Raw genomic sequence first — 15,000 nt, forward strand, 5'->3', positions numbered from 1 at the left:
TGATAACAAGATTAAATGATTTTCACATGTAAAACACCTAGAAAGAGTCTGGTGCATAAATGGAGTAAATGCTCCATTTGTTATAATATTACTTCTTCCTGGGTGTTTAAGTAACTTAATCTCCCTGAAATTAAGATAAAGTCCCTTATCTGTAAAATGGGAATCCTTATCCAGTAGTCCTCCCTTGTTCACAGGGATGTGTTCCAAGACCCCCAGGGGATGCCTGAAATCATGGATAGTACTGAATCTATGTTACGATACATATATGCCTATGATAAAGTTTAATTTACAGATTAGACACCGTAAGCCATTAACAATAACTAATAATAAAATACATCAATGATAATGATATATTGTAATAAAAGTTATGTTAGTATGATCTCTCTCTCACAATATCTCGTGGTACTGTGCTCACCTTTTCACTTAAGGGAAGCACTTTATGGCATCTCTCTGGCGTATCCCAATTGCCAGCATCACTACTCTTGGGCTTTGGGGCCCGTCCTTATTAAGTGAAATAAGGGTGACTTGAACACAGCACTGGGGTACTGTGGCAGTCAAGCTGATAGCTGAGACGGCTACTAAGTGACCGAGTGCGGAGCAGGTACAGGGGAGATGCTGGACGAAGGGATGGCTCGCGACGCAGGACGGACGGAAGGGGACGGTGTGAGATTTCATCACACTGCTCAGAACGGTGCACAGCTGAAAACTTACGAATTGTTTATTTCTGGGATTTTCCACTTAATATTTTCAGACCGCAGTCGACCACAGGCAAGTAAGACCGTAGAGAAGGGGGGACTGCTGTCTCGATCTCCTGGTGGTTTTGTGAGATGGGAGAAACGCATTCAAGAAGCTTAGTGTGTGCCTGGTACTTAATCATGAGCACATTTCGTTTATCAGATTTGGCTGGCTCTGGGGGTGCTGGTTACCCTGCCTAATGCTGAGGGATCCTGCGGGCTGGGCCAACCGGGTGGGCGAAAGAAGAGCAGAACGTGCAGGGCAAGCCTGGTGCAGCCTAGAGGTCAGGGCACCCGGGGCGGATGGAGGAGGCCCCTCTGGTGTGTGAGCAGCATCACTGACGTCCCTGCTGTCCCCTCCCCAGCAGCCTCCTTAGCGATTGTCCAGCTGGCAGCCACCCAGAACACTGTAAAGAAAGAATCAGGGAAATGCGGTCCCTGGCCCTGTGGGCGCCCAGGGGACAGGGCAGGTGACTGTGCACTGAGACTGTGCCGAGGCGGGTGCTGACCCCGAGTCACTCACTGTAGGAGGGTCGAGGAGAACTTTGTGGCTTTGTTACCTTTGACATGCAGTGTGGCAGACCCTCCAGATGGGTTGACAGGCAGTTGGGGATGTAAAGTGGGAGAGGCTTCAGAGGTAGTTGCCAGGACTTGGGTCCTTTGCATGCGGGTGGGGATTGGAAGCCTCAGTGGGGTTTAAGATTTCTGTGGGGAAGATGCGCCTTGGGGGCTGGGGACACTAAGCAGCATGAGACCCTGCCAGCCCCGACCCTGCGAGTGCTTGCTCTCTGTGTCGTTCTCCTGTGGGGCAGGCAGGTACACGTGTCCGTCACTTTGCAAGTTGACAGGGACCTCAGAGAAGGCGGGGACCATGTCTTACCCATAGTGCTATAAATATTGACTACGGGAGTGACTTCTTGAGAAGGGCCTGGAAGATACTTTGTAATGTGAAGAGCTATAGAAATTCAAAGTAAAACATGATGTTTGTTATTTAAAGCAGTTTTTTAAAAATATATATGTCTTTATTGATTTCAGAGAGAGGAAGGGAGAGGGAGAGAGAGAAACATCAATGATGAGAGAGTCATTGATCGGCTGCCTCCTGCACGCCCCTGACTGGGGATCGAGCCCGCAACCCGGGCATGTGCCCTGACCGGGAATCGAACCCCGATCTCCTGGATCCTAGGTCGTTGCTCAACCGCTGAGCCACACCAGCTGGGTGGGCCATGCTTTTATTATTAAGAAGGATTGGATAAGTTCATGGGCCACAGACCTACACCTTTATTAAGGGAACTGAGGCAAGTCTGGGATCTCCATAATATTTCAGGATTTCTTTTCACTTCGAACAAGGGAAAAATCACATAGGGTTTTCCTCCCCCGTTTCCCTTCAGCCACGTGATATTTTACTGGCACTAATGTCACCAGAGTTGCATTTATAAGGGACACGGTCCTTTTCTGAACCTAAAATGCATGAGTGGAACTGGACTGAGACTTGAGACTGGGGTTCCCAGCGCGACTTCCCAGGGGAAATGGTGCTGTGGTCCCCACTCCGGGTAGGACATCTGGATTCTGGCCTCACGCATTCTTCACCTTCCCCACCCAGATTTGGAACCTGGCTTCAAACAAGCTGACATTCTTGAACTCCTATAAAATGAAGATGTCCGTGATCCTGGGCATCGTCCAGATGACTTTTGGCGTCATTCTCAGCCTTTTCAATCACATGTGAGTTTATGAGTCACTGTCTTCCTGTTGGTCTGACCCCACTGACGATGGGTTGGGTCCTGTGTCCCTCTGTGCGAGGCTCCTTCCTATGGGAGAGCTTCCCCGTGTCTCTTGGCATGAGCTAGGACAAGCTAGTGGCCAGAAATGGCCCCTCTGTGTCTCCTCAAAGGTGAGTGCACCTTTCATCTCAGAAATATCTGAGGGTTCAGAATGAGGCTGGCAAGCCCGCAGTGCTTTGTGCCCCTGAAGGCTTGTTTCTGTACATTGATCAGAAACCTTTGATCAAATACCCTCTGGACAACTTCTCTAACTTGCTTCCGCTGCAGGTGTAAATCTTTGAGAACAGCTTCCAAGTGCCTGTTCAGAGGCACCCTGTGTGGACCTGGCAGCTGGTAGGGGTTGCTGCCGTGTAGACTGGGAGGAAGTGAGGGAAGCATGGGGCCACAGACACCGCCCAGGGCTTGGAATCAGAAGTTTTTAAGTACTGGTTCCATAGCTGTGTGACCATGGTCATGTTGCTTGTCATCTCTGAGACTTTCTTTTATAGAATGGGAAGTTAGTAGTCAGAATGAGTTAGGTTACTGTGAGGTAACAAACAACTCCCAAGTCTCAGTGGCTCAGCTCAAGACTGTGACACATGCCCACCGGGGGCTCTGTGTCTGTCATTCTCACACTGAGACCTGGGCTGATGGGCCGCCACAAGCTGAGACACTGCCAGTTGCTGTGGCAGAAGGGGAGTGGTCAATTATACGGTGATTCTTAAGCGTCCACCCCAAAGTGACACCTGCCACTTCTGATCCCATTTTATTGGCCAGAGCCAGTCACATGGTGATCCCAGATCTGAAAGGCCAAAGAAGTACAATTCTACGGAAAAGTCGGAGGTATTTGGTGTGCAAACTAATGCCAAGCACCCTGGTACAAGTGCCCATCTGGGAGCACTATGAGGACTTAATGAGAGAGAATCCCCGGGAGTACCTTCTGGACTAGACCTTATTAGGCATCATATGTGTCAGGCTGGCCTCAGGTCTCTGATAACCCCATTTTTTGTTTTTTTTCCCCATGGGATTTCCTTTTCTAGCTCTTGCAATTTACAAAGGGTTTGGGTGCCCTTTCTGACATTTTAACTTGGGGGCCCGAAACTTAGCCTGTGCTGCTTTGGGCCTTAGAGCTGGAGTTGGCACACTTTCTCTGTAAAGGCTCAATAGTAAGTCTACTAGGCTTTTCAGGTCTCTGGTCTCAACTACTCATTTCTGGCGTTGGAACGTGAAAGTTGCCATTGACAATACGTAAGTGGATGAGTGTGACTCTGTGCCAATAAAACTTTATTAATGAATGCTGAAATTTGAATTTTATATATTCATGAAATATTATTATTCTGTTGATTGCCCTTCCCAGCCATTTTAAATATGAAAATCATTTTTTAACCTGTAGGCTGTATGGAAACGGGTGACGGTGGGCTCAGTATGGCCCGAGGGCCCTACTTTGCCCCCCTTATTTTTAGGCATTCTCAGGAGAAAGCTTCCTAGTCGCCCTTGTGCATCCGTGTACTTTCAGTGTGTCGGTATGAGCTGGGCCTGCATTTGAAGCTTCGGCCAAACTGCCAGCGGACTGTGTGGCGTGACCTTTGCTGCAGGCTTGACCTTCAGCCCTTGGCTCTCTCCAGCCCTCTTGTGCGAAAGCACTTTCCTTTCCACCCGTGCACGCCCGCTGCTTCCCCGGGGAGTGGATGCGGTCCACATGTTGTGCTTTGGGGGAGAATTACTGGTTACTGGTATTTTTTTCTCAAGGTTCTCTCCTGTGTGTGTGTTTCCCACCCGCAGATACTTCCGAAAGACCATCAACATCCTCCTGCAGTTCATTCCGGAGATGATTTTTATGCTGTGCCTGTTTGGATACCTGGTCTTCATGATCATTTTCAAGTGGTGCTCCTTCGATGTCCACGTGTCCCGGAAGGCGCCCAGCATCCTAATCCACTTCATCAACATGTTCATGTTCAACTACAGCGACGCCTCGAACGCTCCGCTGTACGAGCATCAGGTACCAAGGGGCTTCTCTTATGCGCTGCTTGCGGCAGAGCTCTCACGCCCTCCGGCCCCGCACAGGCTAGTTATCCGCGAGACTGAGCCACCTCGGCACCCAGCCCAGGGTGCCCAGCCTAGCAGCAGCTCCAGCTGTTCCGATCCACGAGAGGGTTCTTGCGATGGGGTTCAAAAAGGACTTGTCGGGTAGCTCAGTGGGTTAGAGCGCTGTCCCGATACGCCAAGGTGGCCAGTTCGATCCCCGGTCAGGCTACATACGAGAAGCGGCCAATGAAGGGTTGAGTAAGTGGAACAACACATTGATTCTCTCTGTGTCTCTCTTTATCTCTCTCCCTCTCCTGCCCTCCCTCACCCTTACTCTCTCTCCAAAATCAATTTAAAAAAAATTTTAAAAAACAAAACAAAAACAGAAAGAAATGGACTTGTTCAGTGTCTGTGAAAAAAGAAAAACCAATGCTTCAATTTACTGGCTTGGAGCCGTAAATGCTCTGTGTAGCGCCCTAACATTTAATAATCTTTTATTCTATTTTTAAAAATATATATCTTTATTGATTTCAGAGAGAGGAAAGGAGAGGGAGAGAGATAGAAACATCAATGATGAGAGAGCCATTGATCGAGCCCGCAACTGGGCATGTGCCCTGACCGGGAATCGAACCCCTATTGCCTGGATCCCAGGTCGACGCTCAACCGCTGAGCCATGCCCGGCTGGGCAATAATCTTTTATTCTAAAGGTAAACTCCAGTTAAGGTGTATAAGACAGAGAGTGGAAATAGGGTCAGGAGTGGAGTCGTTCTCTTCCCGTGGTTAGTGGGTTTTCTGAAAATTGTGGTCCGAGCTCAGGCTCCCCTGGGAGCCCCGCTGGCTCGTCGGAGGGGCATTTCATCTCTGTTTTTCGTTTGGGCCCTTTCGGGGACAGGACCACCCAGCAGCCGGACTCCATTGCTTCCTTCCATTTCTTTCAGCTTCATTCTCAACTGACTATTTTATTTTTACAAAGTACTAATGTTCCATGGGAGCTGGATATAAATGTCTCTCAGTGAGTCATTCTTTGGTAACACAAATAGCTCTCTTCCTCTGGGCTCTCCCAGCGATTAACCTGATAATATTGCTTGGAGGTAGATTTTTCACTGAAGGAAGGCCCACGTATGTAGGTTCTGATTCCTCTGCATTAAGTTCTAGGGTGAGTTTTCCGATGCCAGGAGACCTGTGGCGTCCCTGTACCTGACAGCGATTGCGCATCCTGGGTGTCCTAGTTACAGTCAGGTTTCTCCTATGGCCATGCATGTCCTCACCAGTTTGATCCCTAGTTGTAGTCTCCTTTCCTACAGAAGCAGCAAATAACAAGAGGAAAAAAATGCCTCATGCCAGGCCAGCGTGGCTCAATGGTTGAGCATCGACCTATGATCCAGGAGATCCTGGTTCGATTCCTAATCAGGGCACATGCCCGGGTTGTGGGCTCGATCCCCAGCAGGGGGCGTGCAGGAGGCAACCGATCAATGACTCTCTCATCATTGAGGTTTCTATTTCCCTCTCCCTCTCTATTCTTCCCTCTGAAATCAATACAGACATATTTTTAAAAATATTTTTGAAAAATGCCTTGCGATGGGCCTTTTTGTTTTTAATGAAAAATAAGAGACAATTTTAGATGCTAACCAGAGAAGATATATACCTCCAAAAGCTCTCTCGTGGTATCCTACCTTTTTATACATCAGAGGTGACCTTGAACTGCCCCTAGCCTTTAGCATTAAATGAACATATTTGGAAGGTTTGTTTACTCACTGCTCGAGTATAAATGAATGTTTACTTGGATTTTCCAGACAAGTCTCCTCTTTTAGGCCAAGGATTGAAATTCACCAGAGTTCATGTGCTAATAGCCCTTTTCACGAAGACCGAGTCCTCGCTTAGTCTGGAACATGCAGTGAATGGCTTTTCCATCTTTTCCCCTTTGGAAATGTCATTGGGAGTTGGCTGGTTTCCCAGTATTGGACACTGGGAACCACTGGATTGACATTTCTCTGTCTGTAGCTGGAATATTCCACGGTGTGAAGGCGAATTAATTCACTGAAAGGCTTTAGATCTTTCAAAATAAAATGCAACTGAAGTGACCCATATTTAGCATTTTTATCATACCTTTGTAGGCTGTACGGTCACCTTAAAATGATAAGATCTTGCCATTCTGATCTTGCAGCAAGAAGTCCAAATTTTCTTTGTTATTATGGCTTTGATTTCTGTGCCGTGGATGCTCCTGATTAAGCCGTTTATTCTTAGAGCCAATCATCGGAAATCCCAGGTAAGAGTCATTCATTTCAGTTCACTCACCGTGCGTAGGAATGTGGGTTCCTTGGGAGTAGAAGTCGGGGGTTGAGCAAGCGCCCTGGGCTGAGCGGGCCAGAAGGACAGTGTTGAGGTGGGCAGCTGGCCCTCCCCAGATGTGTTCTCTTCTGTAGAGTTTGACTTTTCCAGAATAATGTTCTGTTAAGGGCAAGCAGATTTAAATCTTAGGTCTTGCAAACTCTGCTTGTGCGTGCGTGTGTGTGTGTGATGGCTATAACTCTCCCTTGCATGAATATACCACAATTTAGTTACCATTCGCATACTGATAGTTATTTGGCTTGTTTCCAGTTTTAGTAATTACAAATAGTGCTTCTATAAACCTCTTTGTGCACGTCCTTTGGCACATGTGTTTTTAGAAAGCTGCAAGTAACTAATTTAAAATTATTTTATTTCAGACAGCATTTAGCTCAAACATCATTAGATGCTTAGCTAAGGGAACTGACTGCAAAGTGTATTCTGACTGAGAAGAGTCACTAAGATTCACAAAGTCCAGTATCATGCTTCTATCAAATTATTCATGTTTACTTCAACCAATTCCGGCGTAGGACCAGAAATGCCTAGAGTTAGAGATGGAAGTGGAGAAGTTACCTTCCATTTCTTCTTTGGTATTTTCTCCCTTAAGTTGATGGGGAGAGGAACTAGGGTTTGAAGGAGACACACAATGTTACTTTGAGTCCCATCCCTCACCCTGGGGCAAGGAACCATCAGCCAAGGGGAGAGCCTTGCCCAGAGCCTCCCTTGGTGCCCGGCCCCCTGGATTCCTGTCCAGATGCACCAAGCCCACTTGCGGGCCCTACAAAGCTCAGCTACACCACTGGCACCACTAGATCCTGGTGTGGCCACGGGGCCGCTGTCTGTGGGGAGGGTGGGTGAATGTGGACATTGGGGGGAGTATCCACGCGTGCGCATACAGGCCTTCCAGCTGTGGGACAGAACCAGAGATGGAGAGGAGGGGGTGGTATGTCATTGTGCAGGGCCAGCTCTCCCGAGACTCTGAATTTGAACCTGGTCTTTCAAGTTCTTACGAAGATTTGTTTATCAAGATAGGAGGCTGGAACATATTTTATTTAAGAGTTTGTTGGCTTAATTTATAGTTTTAAATATTTGAACATATGGCTTGTGGACTTCCATTGTGACCTTCGCCCGGGGGCCTGCAAATATTAGTTGCAGACTCGTTGAAGAAGTAAAGGTAGAGATACTTGCATGCCTAATGTGCCACATGTCACCCATGAAATCATTCTAGGAATGACCTTCAACATAGGACATTAAGTTTCACAGCAACTTGAAAGAAATATTCTATTTAAACTCAGGGGTAAAACCAGGCCAAACTGAATGGCGACTGCACCTAGATCTTTTTCCTATAGATTATTTTCCTAGCTGTTTTTTATAAAGTGGTGTTCTTTTTTAGAAAAGTATATTTGTGTTAGAAAAGTCATTGTCTTAGTCTGTTCGGGCTGCTATAACAAAGTACCACAGACTGGGTGGCACTTTTAAAAAACAGACATTTATTTCTCACAGTCCTGGAGGCTTGGAAGTCCAAGATCAAGAAGGCTCCAGTATGTTCATCTTCTGGTTGGGGCCCCATCCTGGTTCATAGATGGCACCTTCTCACTGTGTCCTCACATAGTGGAAGGGGTGAGGAGCTCTCTGGAGTCCCTTTTATAAGGGCACTAATCCCATTCCTGAGGGCTCCACCCTCATGACCTAACCAACCCCCAAAGGCCCCACCTTCTAATACTGTCATCTTTGGGGGGTTGGGATTTCAACATATTAATTTTAGAGGGAGACAGAAACATTCAGACCATAGCAGTCATTAATCTCCTAATTTTGTACTTAGAAATCTGGATGTTTTGGTCACAAGGCACTAAGTATGTCAAAGGTACAACTGATGGTTTTATGACTCTCTCTCACTCTTTTTTAAAATAGAAAGGCACTCTTGTATGTGAATTGGTTTACTGTAAAGACTGATTGATTTGGCACCTCTGGAGCACCATGGAGAAGAGCGCATGCTCTGGAATCCCTGCCTGGGCTTGAATCCTGGCTCTGCTGCTAAGGAGCCTTTCCACCTGTGTGATCCTGGGCACATTCCTTAACCTTTCTGTGCTATAGTTTACCTCTGTCAAATGGGGTGATGACTATACTTATATAAAAAGATTGTTATGAAGGCTAAGTGAGATAATGCAGAGAGAGTTTAGAACAATGGTTGGTACGTAGATAATGTTTAACGAAAGCCTTTATTTGGCATAGAATTGTGATTCTGATTCTAAGCCTGAGTCAAGCACTTCCTTTCCTTGCTTGCTGACAGCTGCAGGCATCCATGCTCCAAGAACATGCCACTGAAGATGCTGAAGGTGACAACTCAAACCCTCCCAGGAGATCAGCTGCCCACAGGGACCAGGAGGACCAGGAAGAAGAGGTATTTGGGATTCGACGCCCTACGAAGACTTCCCAGTTTGTACAGATTCTAGAAGTGGATGGGGTCAGGGGCGATAGTCAAGTATTTAAGAGCCACTCGGGCGTGGGAACCAGCCTATCAGAATGAACTTAGGCAGTGCAGCTGGTTGGCTCAAGGGGACCCTGCTGGTGGCAGTCCTGTAATTGCTGAGTCACGGGAAGCTGGGGACGTCCTAGGGGAGGGGGGTGCCTACAGGATCAGAACAACCAGCCATGGTAGGAATATTGTAATATTTTAGCCCAATGCTGCTGCATCTGTGAGCATGAGGTGAACGTCAGCCTTCAGATCTAGTGACCTAGGAGGCCATCAATGATACCAATGCCTCCTTGGTTCAGCACTGGGCCCCTGGCAGTCAGCTTTCCCATCAGGGCCCCTCAAACCATGAGAGCAGAGCCCAAATGTAGCTCTGGATATTGAAGCAAAAAGTGGATCGTTTCTTTCCAGCCCCACTCCAGACACAAGCATGCACAGCTTGATCGCCTCCTCTTGCCTGGACCCTGCTGTGGCGTGACTTCCTTGATTAACCTTTGTAATATTATCTGCCTCTCCTCCAAATTCAGGAATTATTTTGTTTCCTCCCCCCTCCCTGCCCCTTTCTGTCCAAGGGCAGCCACTCCCCGCCGAGGAATGTGCCACATTTTCCCAGACTGGAGGCAGCTGCTGCCTCTATGCCAGGACTGAATGGGCTGGGGGTTTTACTGGGGCTCTATTCCGATTCTGGAGTGGGGACAGGGTCCTGTGAGGCCTGAGGGATGCTGGGTAGCTCCATTTGTGATGTTAATTACTAAAAAAAAAAATTTCATTTGAATTAGTGGATGGTCAATTAGATTTAATGAAAAAAAAAATCTGGATTATGGACAATTGTTCCTCCAAGATTCCAGGTACAGAGAGTAACCCATATTAGTGGCTACTGACATCACTAAGTTCGTTAGACTTGCTGGAATGTCTTAGAATCCAGCCCACATATCTCCATCTTCACACTCACCAAGTCCCAGCGTGTCCAGTACAGTCTCCATCACGTGTTCACCTTGTGCCCTCAACATACATCCAGTCCATGTCCCCCGGTCACCACCACCGTGACCTGGCTGCCCTTGTGTGGCCAACGTCAGGTTCCATTTGTAGGCTCCTCCCCCTGGTACAGTCGTGGGTGGTCCCCCTTCGCCAGGTAAACACAGACTTGGCTCCGCCTGCCCCTCAAAGTCCTCTTGTACCTCTCTCGGCACCAAACTCAAGGTTAAGGACACAGTTCCCCAGACTGTCCAATCTGCCCAAGCCTTCTGACACTAGCCCCAAGTTTGGGACCCCCCAGGACCACCCTCACTGCAGACCAGCCAGTTACAAATTCAGGGTCCCCGCGGACTGCCTTGGGTTCAGTAACCTATAGACCGACTCATAGATCTCAGGGAAGTCCGATGCTTACAGTTTTATTGTAGCAAAAGTATACAGATCAGAACCAGCCGGAGGCAGAGGCTGGGAGGGCTCCAGGCGCAGCGTGTGTGTCCGCAGGGCTGCGTTTCCTCCCAGCGTTGACGTGCGGTGGTGACACGCGCACAGCATCGCCGGCCCGGGAAGCTCACCTGCGCCTCGGTGTCTCGCGTTTTATTGGGGTGTCGTTATGCAGGCACGATTGACCTGCTGCAACCCAGGTGTTATACTCCATCTCCAGCGCCCTCCCCTGCCCGGGAATGGGACTGATGACGTGGGGCCCCAAGTCTCAACTCTAACCACATGGTTGGCCTTTCTGGTGTGGCCAGCCCCCCGCGTCAGTGATCAGATGTGGTCCCGAGGGCTCACCAAAAATAGCAAAGACCTTTCCTTCACTTGGGAAATGACAAGGACTTAGAGGTTGCCTTCCAGGGGCCAGGCCGAAGCCGGGCCTCTCTTTGGGTGGGGGTAATTCTTCAGGACTCAGTCTTCCTCGACTCCCTCTCCCCGGTCTGTCCCTCTCGGCTCAGCCCCACCCTGCAGTTCCTCCTAGCTGTTTGCACCGCCACATTGGGAAGCAGTGAATTTTGCCTTTTCTCCTTAGCAACTAATGTGGTTGACCCCCCCACCCCGTTCCTCCCTGGACGGCTCTCCACCCTGGACTGCAGCCACGTGGCTCCTCCTGGTTCTGACTTTCCCTTTCAGCAGCAGCTTCTTTCTTTCTTGTCTCTGCATGAAGATGTTTCCCGAGGCTGAGAGCTCTTCCTATGGATCTTCTCAGCCCTCCTAGTTCCCGCTGTCGCTCCTCCCGCAGGTGAGGTCCCCGGGGTCCATTTCTAGCCTGGACTTTCCTTCTGAGCGTGTCCCGCCTCTACCATTGTGTGCGGAGAGATTCTGCTTGTGTGGGCAGCCGTGACCTGGCACCTGACACACCTGAGAGTCACCTGTGCATCTCCTCCAGTTGATCCCTTTCTGTCAGTGCCGCTCTTTTCGCTCCTCAGACTCAAGAACCTCAGAGCCCTGTGCGACCCTGGCCCCTGCTGGGAAGGGGCGCTTCCCTGTGTTCCCACAGCGCTGCTGCATTCCTGATGACGGCACTTTCCACACTGCTGCGTGGTGACTGTCTGCATGGCCTTCCTATTAGACCGAGAGCTGCTCCAGGGCAGCGACGGTGCCAGTCATTCCGTTTCCCCCCCGGCATCGGAGTGCGTGAGGGAGACAGTGGGCCGTCGCTGTTCCCCCTCACGCCCGGCTCACTAAGTTAACCAACACACTGGCTTTTTTTGCTTACAGACTGTCCCTTCACTGCTCCATTTTGCTACCAGATTAATCTTTTTCTTTCTTTGTTGTTTTTCAAATATTTTTATTAATTTTTAGAGAGAGAGGAAGGGAGAGGGAGAGAGAAACATCGACATGAGAGCAAACTATCCAGCGGCTGCCTCCTGCACGCTCCCGACTGGGGATCGGGCCTGCAACCTGGGCAGGTGCCCTGACCAGGAATCGAACCAGCAACCCCTCAGTGCACGGGATGATGCCAACCAACTGAGCCACGCCAGCCAGGGCTGGGAGTCATTTTCTTTACCGGGAGTGATCTTGCGTCTCTCTTTTTATTTTTTGTCGTTGTTGATGTGTGAGAGAGAAACATCGATTTGTTGTTCCACTTATTGGCGTAGTCATTGGTTGATTCTTGTATGTGCCCTGACTGGGGATCGAACCCACAACCTTGGCGTATCAGGACGATGCTCTAACCAGCTGAGCTGCCTGGTCAGGGCCTCGCTTCTCTTTGACTTCCAGATGCCTCTCCGTCCAGATGGCCCAGCACAAATCTCACCACCTCCTGTGACAACTCCCCTTACCAACCAGCCTCTCTTCTTTTTAGAACCATTTTCAACAATTTCTGCAAAATGTTACTGCACATATACCACATCCTGCTTTGTGCTGCTAATTCTTTCTATAAGTATGTTAATATTTATTTCCCCCTAGTTCAACTGGAAATATCTTAACAGCGAAGCCCATGTCTTACTCACCTGTGTATCATTTGTACTACCTTTTGTGTAGAAAGTACTTAATGAAATAGAACAAAAATACCCTTTCAGTTCGACTTTGGAGACATATTCGTGCATCAGGCCATCCACACGATCGAGTACTGCCTGGGCTGCATTTCAAACACAGCCTCTTACCTCCGCCTCTGGGCCCTCAGCCTGGCGCATGCAGGTGAGTGAGCCCCCCATCAGGGTCGTGCTCAGAGCATGCACTTGGGACAGCGCCTTCCCGGGGTTATTTCGGGCCCTTTTTTCTTGGGAATAGTCTGCATTTGCCAGCTAAACCCGTGCTGTTGCTCTTGCGTCTTGCAGAACTGTCCGAAGTGCTCTGGACCATGGTGATGAACATCGGCCTGCGCCTGAGCGGCTGGGGAGGGCTCATCGGGGTCTTCATCATTTTTGCCATATTTGCTGTCCTGACAGTAGCCATCCTTCTGATCATGGAGGGGCTTTCCGCTTTCCTGCACGCCCTGCGACTGCACTGGTGAGCGTGGCAGGGCGGCGGGCCTTCCACGGGCTCCAGGGTGGGAGGTTGGGCTGTTGGGCCGGCCAACTGGATTCAAACCCTCACCTTGTTGTGTGACATGAGTGACTAACATACCTTTCCGGAGCCTTTGTGTAGATACCTGTTGGTGTCATGTTCAGTGACATCCTGTATGTGTGCATATATAATGGCTGCCCTGTGACAAATGTTAGTTCCTATTGATTCCTCTTTTAAATTTCCATTCGTTATATTACAATTGGCTTTAAAATAAGGGACACCTGGAAGTGTTGGTAAGATGGCAGATCTGAAATAGGCTCACGGAAGGCCTGCTAAGGGAGTCTGGGACCTTTGGCCCTTGGTGCTGGGTGCAGGAGTTACACCATAGTACAGGCTTCCAGACTCTCCAGAAAGTGGAAACAGAAGGAGGGTCCCGCAAGGGAGAAGGCACACGCAGGAGGCCCGTGACATTCACACATGTGTCCGGGACAAAGCCCACCTTCAGCTTTCACCTCCCTCTGTTCCTGCTCTTCATAAGAAAAGATTTTACACTGCACGTATTGAGTTGAGAGCCACAGCGCCCGCTGCCTCAGGTGACAGCATCATTTCTGTCCCTGTCATCAGGAAGGGATCTCTGCCAACGCCATAAACAGAAATCATCATACGTGATACCTGTTCTGTACGTTATAAAAATATAAGCCAAGATTCTGGTTGTTCAGTGTCAGCCCTGAGATTTAGGATCAGGATGAAAACGAAAGAGCACGTCTAACCTGCCCAGCACTCCCCTCGCTGGCACATCGGACAGGGGTGCAGAGTGAGGGCCTCTTTGCTGGTGGGCGCCGGGGCAGGGTGGTTGTGCTGGTCTGTGAGGCACTAGCGGAGGCCTGGAGGACTGGGGGAGAGGAAGGGTCGGTATGAAGAGAGAAGGGTTATGAAAATGCTCAGAGGACCCCTGGGGCAGCACCAGGGAGGGTTCCTCCCCCCACGCCTCCTGACCCTGCGCTGGGTTTGACACGTGCTTCCTCGCTCCAGCTACCAGCCTCCAGCTATGTGTTTGATGCCCCTTTTCTCGCCCCAACAACAGGGTGGAGTTCCAGAACAAGTTCTACGTCGGGGCTGGGTACAAGTTCTCTCCATTTTCCTTTAAACACATCCTGGAGGGGACGGCCGAGGAGTAGCTGCGGGTTCCACCACCTTCCTATCAGTCTCATCTTCAACATCAGCCTGTGCCGGGTGGTCAGTGGGATCATTGCTCTCGGCCACCCGGAGGCAGGAGCCAAGTGTTATTTAGTTCCAAGCCCTGGGATTTGATCCGACGCCACCGGGTCATAGAGGAACAGACATGGGCAAGTCATCTCAGCCTCCTGGGGGTCTTAACTGTCAGATGCTAAAACAATTGAGAAATTGGGGAGGGGTTGCTAAACTGATGCTTTCTTGTCTTAGTTGAAGTATTATATTTAAGAAAATAAACTTCTGGGGCTATTCACTTTCCCTTTAAGATGTCTGTGTTTGAAATTATTTCGTAAAATGTAGTGTTGATCATCTCAGGGCAAAGTTAAACAATAGCGTTACATGACCAACTCCCAAAGAAGGATTGTGTTGGTTACTCAATCCCTTCACTTCCTGCTTCCTCAAACGCCTCCTTTCTGCGTCTAGGGCTAAGCTTGACAAGATCGGGAACTTTCTCATAGATTCCCTCTCCGGGTGAGGAAGAGCAGGCAATGCTCTCGGTTGCATGGAGGGCTGGCCCCCCTGTGGCTCTCCGCGCTGT

The 15,000-nt window shown here is 49.3% G+C and overlaps 1 protein-coding gene across 4 annotated transcripts in view; it reads left to right on the top strand.

Annotated features, from left to right (window-relative positions):
* The window catches only part of ATP6V0A4 (ATPase H+ transporting V0 subunit a4), a 64,070-nt gene extending 49,344 nt beyond the window's left edge, over window positions 1-14,726 (top strand). For all 4 annotated transcript variants that reach the window (XM_081147350.1, XM_081147352.1, XM_081147351.1 and 1 more), the window contains 7 exons: window positions 2,335-2,453; window positions 4,274-4,490; window positions 6,681-6,782; window positions 9,132-9,242; window positions 12,803-12,920; window positions 13,061-13,232; window positions 14,314-14,726. In XM_081147350.1, coding sequence (XP_081003476.1) covers window positions 2,335-2,453; window positions 4,274-4,490; window positions 6,681-6,782; window positions 9,132-9,242; window positions 12,803-12,920; window positions 13,061-13,232; window positions 14,314-14,407 — 933 coding nt within the window. In that variant the 3' untranslated portion in view covers window positions 14,408-14,726. The remainder of the gene's footprint in view (window positions 1-2,334; window positions 2,454-4,273; window positions 4,491-6,680; window positions 6,783-9,131; window positions 9,243-12,802; window positions 12,921-13,060; window positions 13,233-14,313) is intronic.
* Window positions 14,727-15,000: the final 274 nt, after the last annotated feature.

The sequence above is a fragment of the Miniopterus schreibersii genome, assembly GCF_964146895.1.
Source record: "Miniopterus schreibersii genome assembly, chromosome: 9".
NCBI classification, from domain to species: Eukaryota; Metazoa; Chordata; class Mammalia; order Chiroptera; family Miniopteridae; genus Miniopterus; species Miniopterus schreibersii.